Here is an 11,480-nt window from a genome sequence, read left to right on the forward strand (position 1 = left end):
TCTTCTGTCATACATTTGTGCTTGTAGGTTATCAGTACTGCTGTGTTCATGGTTAAGACCTTCAGAGTAGAAGTACAGTGGAACCAGACTCAATTTTTCTCAGACTTATCATCAGAAGTAATTACTTCAGTAAAAGAAGAGCTACCAGTACATCTCAAATAATTCTCTCTAGACAGACAATCTTTTTGAATACTTTGATCAAAAGACTGCGGAAAAGAGAAATAATGTTTGTGAGTAGACTGCAAGTTCAATTCAGCTTCCTCACAAGTATTATGAGCATGCATGTTTTAAAATTAAGTAATAGTTTAACAGGAAGGATTTAGGTGTCCCAAAAGTTGTCTTTGGATCACAAGATAAACTTCTGTCCACATTACAACTGTAGAAATCATGTTCTTCTACTAGTCTCTAGAAATCTATGTTGGGCCCGTTTGAGCATGCTTTTCTCTTAATGTATCTCATATTTTCAAGCTCAGCAGGAACAAATGAGCATTTCATCCAGATTTGAATGAATAAATAAAATGAGGACGAATGGGAAAGGAGTTCAAAAACCATCTTCATCTAGCAACCTTCATTCACTCCCCTATCTCTACTCCTTATTATCTACACTTTTTTTAAAAAGTAATTTACCCATCTGTTCATTCTCCATTAATAAGTTGGATGAAAGATACAGTGAAACCTTGGCTTCCAAATTAATAAAATATGACCTGGTTGTTTAAGATATGGTTCTGTGACCAAATTTGTGAACAAATAAAAAGCAAATTCTTTGTGCATAACATACCAGATGGAAATGATAAAAGCCCTGGGGCCTTTTTTACTTCTCATCCTGTGCTCTTGCAGATGGCAGGCTTGCCATTCCTTCCTTTCAAGTGCTTTCCTGTGGGATGCACTGGAGAAGTCAGTATTCCATACTCCAGTCCAGAAATGAGTGGTTCCCATAGGATTCCCTGATAGCACAAGTAATCTCTCCCTATTCTCCTACATATCTAGATGTATTTGCAAATATACCTAGAAGGGAAGAAACTTCAGTTATTATATGTCTCAACTGTAAAAATACAGTTTTAAAGAGACAAATTACCATGTGTCCGTGCGTGATTTTTTGAAATGCATAAAATCAGAATTAGTGAGCTCTTCTCACCAATCAGTTCAGGCATAATTTCAGGAAATACAAGTCAGAGAGAGCTCTGCCAAACGGTCCTTGCAGTTAGTGCTGCTGTCCTCTGACTTGGTGCAGACTCAGAGCAGAGAAAGCTGTGAATAAAGGGCATGGGTTGTCCCAAGGTAAACTGAGGATTCAACCAAATCAACCCAAATAATTTCAGTCACAGTCTTGCATCACAATAACTCAAATGTGTTCCCTTCCTGTGTGCCACTGTTACAGGTGCTTCCTGCAGTGGCAGCAGCAGCTTGAGGATGTGGTCCCCCATAGCTCTTCCCATGGACACCCATGAAGAATACATTGCTGATCTTTTCCCCTCTAGTCAGAGGACAGCCAGGGCTGGGGGTGTTGCTGGCAAAAATCAACAGCAGGCAGACGCTGCTCCCACCCAGCTGCTGCCTGCCTCCTCATCCCATCCCGTGGCACGAGAAAAGGCTTCCAATACAATTGACAGCAAGAATCCCACAAATCCACTGGGAGGAAATCCAAACAAAAAACAGATTTCCTGGGCTTAAAACTGCCTAAGCAGGACGTACAGAGGGGTCTGTGAAAACAGTTCATAATGAGGGGTATGCTGAAATCAAATCCAAGTGGATTATTCTGCTTCAACTGTGAGGAAGTGGATATTTGTGGGTTTTTTTTTCTTATTTGCTCAGGTAGCTGGTGACACGCCAAAACCAAGTGAGAACAGAAATCTTTTTTATAGATCATTAGAATTTAAATGATGAGTATTAGTATAGTTAAAAACCCAAAGCTTTCACTGACACCTAACCATCACTGCTATCTATCTCTAAATAGTTTTAATCAGTGTAAAACAATGCTTAAATCAGTATGACATTCATAGGATATCACAGAATCACAGTATTGCAGGTGTTGGATGGGATCTCAAGAGATCATCGAGTCCAACACCCCCTGCTAAAGCAGGTACCCTACAATAGATTCCACAGGTAGGCGTCCAGACAGGTCTTGAATGTCTCCACAGAAGGAGACTCCACAACCTCTCTGGGAAGCCTGTTCCTGTACCCTGTCACCCTTACTGTAAAGAAGCTCTTCTACATTTTAGTACTGAACTTCCTATGTTCTATATGTTAAGTGTTTTGTTATTAATGTCAAGACTTTCCTTAGTATAATATATTAACAGCACTACTGTAAGAGTGCCACTTGAGTTTCCTCCTCTCCCACCAGTAAAAAATAAATCCACCCTGAATTAAACTGATAACTTTTCTTACTTTCCTTTCGCACGAATGTGCCATACAAAAAATGAAGTAAAAAATAAATAAGCAAATAAACCCAACTGCCTTATTTTGTAGATTACTCAGGTACTAAACTCAGCTAGTATTTTGATCCTGATATTTTTAATGTCTATTATGTGTTTTTTTTCCCAAAAGACAACTCTTTCCAAAAGAAAATACCTAACAACCCTCCTCCCTTCTCAATTTTTTTAATTATTTAGGAGCTTCTTATTATTCAGTTTTCATTGCTACTTTGGGTAACAGCTCATTAAAATATTATGAGGCTCACAGCATAATTACTTGGTAGCACTAGCCAACAAATAACATCTGCAGCAAGATGTATGTGTATTTATATATTAAGATGGCCCATGATGTCAAAGGCAATTGGAGGTATGGCACCCCAACATTCTGTTACATTTTGTTGCTGTGCGACAGATGGCAGCAGAGATGCACTCTGACAAAATGGCACCTGACGTGGAAGTCCATATAAAGCAAAGGTGTGGAATTGAATTCCTCCATTTGGACTAAGTTTCACCCAGTGGCATTCGCTGATGCTTGCTGAATGTTTATGGAGACCAAGCAGTGGATGTGAGTACACTGAGGTGCTGAGTGGTGCATTTCAGCAGTTGTGACAGCAATAGTGGGTCACCTCAGCTGGTGCAGGTTTTTACAAGCACCACATGCAGGCAAAAATGCATAGCTAATAATGATTACTATGTTGATGAATAGTGTTTTGTAGCTGAGAACTTACACTACTAAATAGCGTTATTGTGTTCTCAGTATCTGTTGCAGTTTCTTTGGCCTACAAGCAAATTTAAACATATTCATTTATTTTTTCCACATTGCCTCTGTTTTAAATACTTTATATGAAGTAAGACAAATATGTAAACCACATAGGCTACAGTTCAGCCATTGTTGTTGAGTTTTGTCTGCTGTGCAGTGCCAAATATCATTTCTTCATCGGACCAAGGTTCATGCCAGGGTAAACTACTCTGTGTTAGATGTCTCCAAAATGTTGCTTGGTCGTTTTATTATATTATTATTTTAAGCTTATCTGTGCTCAGATTGGGTTCTTTCTGTATCTCTGTTTTTGGTGCTTGTTGTGTGAGTTACGTCTCAAGCTAAACTGTGTTTGGAAAGACAGTAGAGAGACTAGCCAATACCTACTGCTCTGTCTTTGTTTGTATATTACAGTGAAACAGAACTGGAGTCTTCTTATAATGAAAAATGTTGTAAATAATGACAGTGCAGTCCACAAATACTTGGGTAAGCACACTGCATCACTTTTGTTCAACTACTTTTATTTGTAAAAGTGGGTTAACTGTAACATGATCACAAAAAAAAAAAGGAAAAGAAAAAGAAAAAGAAAAAAGAAGGAAATAAAGCTACTCTATTATTAAAAAATAAAGAAAAAGACATGCAGCATGAGAATTACCACAATATGTGACAGAGACAATAGAGCATACGAACTCTTCTGAGCAAAACACACTGACCAACCTAGCCAGTTTATACAACACTGCATATACATAGCTTTTAAAATTACTATGGAGATATTCAAGACCTGTCTGTACATCTACTTGTGCGACCTTCTGTAGGAAACCTGCTTTAGGAGTGGGGTTGGACTAGATGATCTCCAGAGGTCCTTTCCAACACCTGCAAGTCTGTGATTCCATGATTCAAGAAAGAAACTATAAAGACATAATAAAAATACCTAGGGAAATGGGTTGCAATTGGAATTTTTGCAGTACTGCGGTCTTTTTAGGGCTGTGTTCCTCCCTCCCTCCCTGACCCCACCCAAGAGCTGCAGTTCTGTCTGTTTGCCAAGAATCTGACATACCTATCCTTCATTTAAAGCTGTCAGTCAAACATGCTTACAAATAAAATTACTCTTTAAAAGAAGCTAGATCCTATAAAAACTGATAACAGGGCTCGAAAAGGCTGTGGCTCTAGTGTGAGTCTTTCAGTCTCCCATGTTAATCTTCCTATTGTTGAAAACATTGTCTTTTGGGAATGTTCTTGGAGCTTGCACTGTTCTCAGTTTTTTCCTCCTTTCTCTGCCAGTTGTTTCTAGATCAAAACCATTTTGCTAGATGATTACAACCATATGCATTTCAAAATATACATTTTCTTGAATTAAGGTTAAATTATCAGAAATACCAGTACTCTTTCAGAAATCTTCTGTGTTCCTCATGATACATAACTTAACAACTTTATTAGGCAGAGAGAAAAAAAAAAAAAAAGACAACAATGATCCTTTATTGCATGCTTTTAGAAGAACTGAAACTTACAGCTCTGACCTACTCTTTTTGGTATTTTCCAGCCAAGTCCAAATCAAACTGTGCATTTCAGAAGTCCCATCACCAGATTTTCTCAAAAATTGTCACTATGCTTCTCTCATTGAATCGTACCTCAACTGTCTCTCGCAGCCACAGCTGAACCTATTTCCTTCTCTTATTACTAACGTGCCTCTCCCAACATATATTTAGCTTGTGAAATAATCAAACTAGGGGCTCTCTTTTGTTCCAGATGTAGAAGTTCTGCAGACAAAAGAGAATAATAAAGACATGGAAAATTAATCTCATAGAACTCTGCAGAGAAAGAAAAGCATAACTATGTGTGTGCCATTGAGAGTAAGCTGATGAAGGCATGAAACTGTAATTCTATTCTCTGTTTCCTGAATCGTCTCCAACTCTGCCAGGGCATGAGTGCTGAGCTTGGAGCTGGTGAATGAAGTGGGTAACCAATGTTGTATGTAAAGAAAACTGCTTTTCCTTAGCAGTAAACTCATACAAAATGATAACTCTTTCTAGTAGACATACTGTCCTTATAAAACATGCAAATAAGGAATGCAACATAAGTATGAACAGAAAGTCAGGCTATTAATGGTACAATGGGGTGAAATGGGATAGGAGAAAGAACTGGAAAAAAATTAAACTCGTGGGTTGAAATAAAAGCTATTTACTAAGACAGGAGGAAGAATAATTACAATAATAATACATATATACATATATATTTACAAAACAATTGTTGCACAATACAATTGCTCATCACCCACTGACCAGTGGCCAGCAAATCCCCCAGTAGGAGCTGCACCCCCTTGGCCAACTCTCCCTAGTTTTATAGTTTTTTCATGATGTTATGTGGTATGTAATACCCCTTTGGCCAGTTTAGGTCAACTGTCCTTATTCTGTCCCCTCCTAGCCCCCTTGCTGGCAGGACAGTATGAGAAGCTGAACCATCCTTGGCACTGCGTAGCACTGCTCAGCAACAACTAAAACACTGTTGTATTAACAACATTATTTTTCTCCAAAAGCCAAAATACAGAATCATAGATTCATAGAATTAGTTAGGTTGGAAAAGACCTACAAGATCATCCAGTCCAACCATCCACCTACCACCAATAATCCCACTAAACCATGTCTCTCAACACAACATCTAAACCTTTCTTGAACACCTCCAGGGACGGTGACTCAACCACCTCCCTGGACAGCCCATTCCAGCACCTGACCACTCTTTCAGAAAAGTAGTACTTCCTAATGTCCAGCCTAAATCTACCCTGGTGCAACTTGAGGCCAAATATAGCAAGATACAAGCCACTGTGAAGAAAATCAACACAGTCCCAGCTGAAATCAGGACAGTATCCACCTCTTATTCCATACCATTTACATCATGTTCAGGTCCCCACACTTTCCATACATCCCAGTGAATTACCATCAATTGTTATGCCTTTTGATTTATACACACAGATACCATTCCTGTAGTCTATGGGCCATCCCTGTAATTTGTCCGTGGAGTTCATATAGTCCATGACTTTGGGCTCCGTCTGTCATAACCGTCCTTCAAGGCAGGGGGTTTGATGCGTAGTGTTGGATTATTGCACGTAGAAACCAGTCTGGGCTCCATCAGAATTCATTTTCTTTCGTCTAGGTGATTTTTACTTGATAAAGCATTTAGCAGTCATAGAAAGGATGACATGCAATTACCATCAAACAAGTTATTGGCTGTTCTTATGCAACATCAAATCACCTTGAGGTACACATTGGGCTGCTCTCTCCTCCTACATTATGCACCATATGCACCCAGGTCCCTAAGCAAAAACAGTCTCACTGATGGGGTTACCTTTGCTGAGGCAGGAATAATCCAGACTGCCTTGCCCAGCATGTATTTCACGTGCTCTACATTTACTATATCTCATACAGTACATTAAGAGTTTTGGTTGGGCTGGGCCAGCTCTTGTGACAGACAATTTCTGCTGGTCCCAAACAGCTTCACCACAGCACCTGCACAGATGACAGCTGAGCCGATCAGTGTAGCTGGTGGCCCTTCTGTGAAAATGTTTGTAAGAAAGAGAAAAATGTTTCCCAGAGAGTGAGGAATGCGGAACTCAAATGTGAGAAACAGCTCTGCATGCACCAGAGGTTCAGAGAAGAGGAGAATGTGCTCTGCATGCCAGAGAAGAGACTTAAACACCCATGTCCAGAGACTTTTATGCTAGGAACTGGTCTTTTCCCACCAGAGTGGTCTGCCATTCACGTTCTGGGAAAAGTAAGGCCGATGTTCAGCAATAGAGAGAGACAAGTCCACTGTTGTTGATGCCAGCTTGGGAGCATTATATCCCAGTGTCTGAAGAGTAAGTAGTTGTAACAGGTTAAGAGTAACAGCTGATCCAGTCCTCCCCCTGGATCATGAGCTTGTCAGATGATGTGACAAAAGTCATTTCTGAAATTTCTATGAACACCTTGAAGGGGAAGATTCAGCTAACACTCAGCTAGACTAGTGTGTTGAAAAGAGGCCACAAATTCATTAAAAACCTGAGTAGTAAAAGCTTGTCCTTCAAAACACAGAAGCTACTGGTGAAGCAAGCCCATACGTTCATGAGTTCTCTAAGTTTTGCTCTTCCACTCATCATGGGGTAGTGGTGGAATTTGTGTAAAAAATCAGGAGAGTCATACAAGAATAAAATGGTTTGGGTAGGGACCATTAAAGATCATGAAGTTCAACCTCTCTGCCATCAACAAGGATATCTTATACTACATAGGTTGCCCTGAAAGTAATGTCACCTATTCACATGAGTGTTGATGGATGTGAGTGCCATTTATTCTAGAATAACAGAGGAATTCAGTTATACCTTTGCTTCGTACGTGCTTCACTGTCAGACTCCATTTTGTCAGACTGCCCCTCTGCTGCCATCTGTCTCATGGCAACAAAATGTAACAGAATATTGTCAGGAAGGTTCAACCTCTACTGCCATACCACCACCATCTGCCTCTGAAGTCATGGGCCAACATAATAAAATAGGAGGCATTACTTTCAGAGCAGTCCTTGTAGGTCAGGTCACCTTGTAGATCAAGCCCCATCCATTCTAGCTTTGAGTACTCTTGAAAATGGGACAGCCTCTTTAAGCAAACTGTTCCTCACCACTCTTGTGGTAACAGATATCTTTCTACTATTTAGCCTCTTTCTATTGGTAACCACTACTTCTATTCATATCACTGCAGTTCTTGGTGAAATGTCTCAGAATTTCAGAATCGTAGGTCGGGAAAGACTTTCAGGATTGTCAAATCTTGCAGTCTGTGGCCATGGGGCTTCACAGGGTTGTCCTCACACACAGGCCTGTACTCTAATCACAGTATTCCTGTAAGTCAAGCATCCTCATCCCACATCTTCCAGGGAGTCTGCGCTGTCCTCTGGATGGTGAGTGATGGCAAATTTCTACTGGGCTCTGGCATCTTGCTGCTTATATCTGTGTCCACTGTGCTTGACACCTGGCAGTGTTTACAGGGCCATTCGAGGCTGCAGTATGGCAGAGTAGGGCCCCAGAAGCACTCACCCTGGTGAGTCACTGTGCTGTATTTCAGAGACTTCACAGTGACAGTCAGAGATCATCGAGTGAAACAATCTCTCATAAACTCACCAGAACCTTCTAGCTCTTAGGAAGAGTGGAATTATAAATGTCTAAACTAGTTCTATGGAGGGAACTTGAAAGTATTAGAAACAGTGGAAGACAGGAGCTTCAGTTCAAAGAAGTGTTTTAGACTACTTCTTTAGTAGCCTTCAGCACACTGAAACATGCTGTTTTCTTAGTCTTAGTGTCCTCTCCTGACAGCTCTGAATGGTTTTTTCTGGCCAGAAGGCCCTGGGTTATCCAAACCTCCTGCCCAGCATCACCCTGCAGAAACCACAACCACTGGCCTAGCTGGGTGCTCTTCTCTGTTCCTTGGTCTTTGCCCTTCTTCGTGGAGTCTCTGCTGTGTCTGAGTGTGTCACAGAGCTGACAGTGACTTCACAGCTCCCTTGGTGACAGCAGCAGATGCCTGAGTTGCATCTCCAGAGGATGGTGCAAGGACATGACTTGGCTCTGGTCCCAGCATGCTGAATGCCATGAAACTGGCACAGCATGACTGGCTGTACCTTGGCCCTGGCCTCCTCCTGTTCCTGATGGCCTGGGCTGCCCTGCACTGTTGGTTCAGCTTTTCCAAAAAATGCCACCAGGTAGGAGAAAGGCTCCAGGCTGGCCTTTCCAGGGACTCTCACAGGACAAGTGTTTGGGAGCAGGTTGGGACTCACATGCATATGCAATTGAATGGGGCATGAGCCTCTTGAGGGCTCAGTTAGGACAAGGGTCACTGGGAACAGAAAGAGGTTCACCAAAGCTGAGTGTAAGGTGCTACACGTGGGTCGGGACAATCCCAGGTACGCGTACAGACTAAGAAAAGTTATTGAGAGAAGCCCTCTATAGAGAAGATCTTGGAAGTTCTGGTGAGCAAAATGCTTGACATGAGCCAGCAGTGTGCAATTGCAGCCCAGAAGGCCCAGCGTATCCTGGGCTACATCAAAATAGGCATGGCCAGCAGGGTGAGGGAGGTGATTGTTCCAAACCTGCTCTCCCCTTGTGAGGCCCCGTCTGGGGTAATGCCTCCAGGCCTGGGGCCCCCAGCACAAGAAAGACATGAAGTTGTTGTAGGAAAGTGCAGATCACATAGATGATCATAGGTCTGGAGCATCTCTCCTACAAAGAATAGTTGAGAGAGATGGTATTGTTTGGTCTGGGTAAGTAAAGGCGCCAGGAAGATCTTATTGCATTCTTCCAGTACTTAAAGGGAGCTTATAAAAAAGATGGAGAGAAATATTTTGCACAATCTGATAGTGCTAAGACAAGGGGCAATTGATTCAAACTAAAAGAGGGGAGATTTATATTAGATGTTAGGAGGAAATTTTTTACTAGAAGGGTAGAGGGTAACTGGAAAAGGTTGCCCAGAGAAGCTGAGGATTCCCCATCCCTGAAGGCATTCAAGGTGAGACTGTGTAAGGCCCTGGGCAGCCTGATCTGGTGGGTGACATCCCTGTGCAATGCAGAGTGTTGGAAACGTACCATCTTCAAGGTTCATTCCAAGATAAGCCAATCTATGACTCTTTGATTCTATGATTCTATGGACGCTGCTCTCTTCTAGCAAATCTCTGTCAGGAGCCAACACAGGTTAAGGTGCATGAAGACCCAGGAAACAGGTAAAGTTTTGCTTGGCCCTGGTGACAGAGTCTCCCCTGGGTACTGGGGCCCCAGTGTTGTGCAGGGCTTGGCTGAATGCGCAGTGGGGGCAGGTGGGCCCAATCTTCAAATATCAGCTGGCCACCAGTCCTGGTCCTGAGGCTAGAAGCCTGGTGTACTCTTTTTCATGGAGCTGCACATCCCCCATCTTTTGCAGTTGGTGAGGTGCACACAGACGTATGTGAGCTTGGTCTGCTCTTCATGGACGGCAGGCCACTGGGCCGGTTCCTGTGTTATAACCCTGACTGTGAGCGCTGCAGCCAGGCCATCAGGGAGAGGCAGTTGAGGCACCATGCCAGGGGGGCCAGAATGAGGGCCTCCCGCCATCTGCACTCCTCTTCATCTTCAAACTCCAGCACATCCTGCCAGGAACTGAGCACAGCCAGCTCATCCCATTCCCCAACCAGGAAGAAGTTGGCCACCCAAATTAACCTGCCCTCTGTTGAACTTTCATGCCAGCCAGAGCTGAAGTACAGAAAAGAGAGGACACTCCTTCTCCAGCGCACAATGAAGCACCAAAAATTGCTGGCAATCCAGGGGCTAGCTGACACAGCCACCTACAATCCTGGCCTTCTCAGCCAGGCCCACCAGCTTACTGAAACAGATTCTGTGCAGCCAATGAGAGATGTTTGCCACAATGCCAGATCACTCCCTACCACAGTTTCCACTTCTGATAAGGATGGCAGTCTGCCGACTGGAGTAGATCCTCATCCTGTGTCAAGGCTAGAGCAAGGACTCCACTTCTGGAAGCCCCTGAAGATGCATATGCTGAGGAAGTCCATAGAGACCAAGCTGAGAGTCTTCCCTACCATTGTGCAGCAATCCCACAAAACGTACACGCACAGGATGGCAGCCTGCACAGCTTTCACACCGCTCCACTCCAGTTCTGCCCCCATCTACTTCCATTCACTGGAGGCTCTGTTCCTGCAGGAAGAGGTTCAAGAGGCCCTGGAGCTCCACATCCGTGAAAAGAAACTGCATCACCGGTGGGGCTTGCCTGGGAGGTTGCTGGCAACACCTCAGGCACAGCCAGCATCCCCATGACTGCAGTATGCGGTGCTCCAAATCCCGTACCACTCTTGGCACTGGGGCATAGGCACCAGGTAAGGTGTCAGAGAGAAACCAACTCCTGCTGCCTGCACTATGAGGGACATAATCTGCAAGTGAAGATAGAGGCCTCCTTGTTGAAAAACTCCCACTGATTTTTCTAATTCCTATTAAAAATATTAAACCCATTCCTCTCAAATGGGTGTTTATTACAGGCCACCAGACTAGGATGAGAAAGTTGATGAAGCCTACACATAGTTGAAATTAGCCTCACAATTACAGGCAGTAGTTCTTACACAGGACTTAAACAACCCTGACATTTGTTGGACATGTTCCAGACACGCTCAGTCCAGGAGGTTCCTGCAATTTGTTGAAGATAACTCTCTGACACAGATGGTAGAGGACCCAGCAAGGAGAGATGTGCTGCTGGACCTTGTTCTTCCAAACAAGGAAGGAAGGACTGGTCAGGGCTGGGGGAAGCCTGGGATGCAGTGATCTC

General features: G+C 43.1%; 1 protein-coding gene across 2 annotated transcripts; it reads left to right on the plus strand.

The window, feature by feature from the left end:
• LOC110389957 lies at positions 8,673-11,169 on the plus strand. Of its 2 annotated transcripts, XM_021381084.1 has the most exons (3): positions 8,674-8,880; positions 9,840-9,894; positions 10,092-11,169. In XM_021381084.1, exons 1-3 carry the CDS (start codon positions 8,758-8,760, stop codon positions 10,976-10,978), a joined length of 1,065 nt encoding a protein of 354 aa, XP_021236759.1. In that variant the 5' UTR covers positions 8,674-8,757; the 3' UTR covers positions 10,979-11,169. The 2 variants fall into 2 exon arrangements, with proteins under 2 accessions (XP_021236760.1, XP_021236759.1); XM_021381085.1 differs by lacking the exon at positions 9,840-9,894 and having other exon boundaries at positions 8,673-8,880.

Source organism: Numida meleagris, chromosome Z (genome assembly GCF_002078875.1).
Source record: "Numida meleagris isolate 19003 breed g44 Domestic line chromosome Z, NumMel1.0, whole genome shotgun sequence".
Lineage (NCBI taxonomy): Eukaryota > Metazoa > Chordata > Aves > Galliformes > Numididae > Numida > Numida meleagris.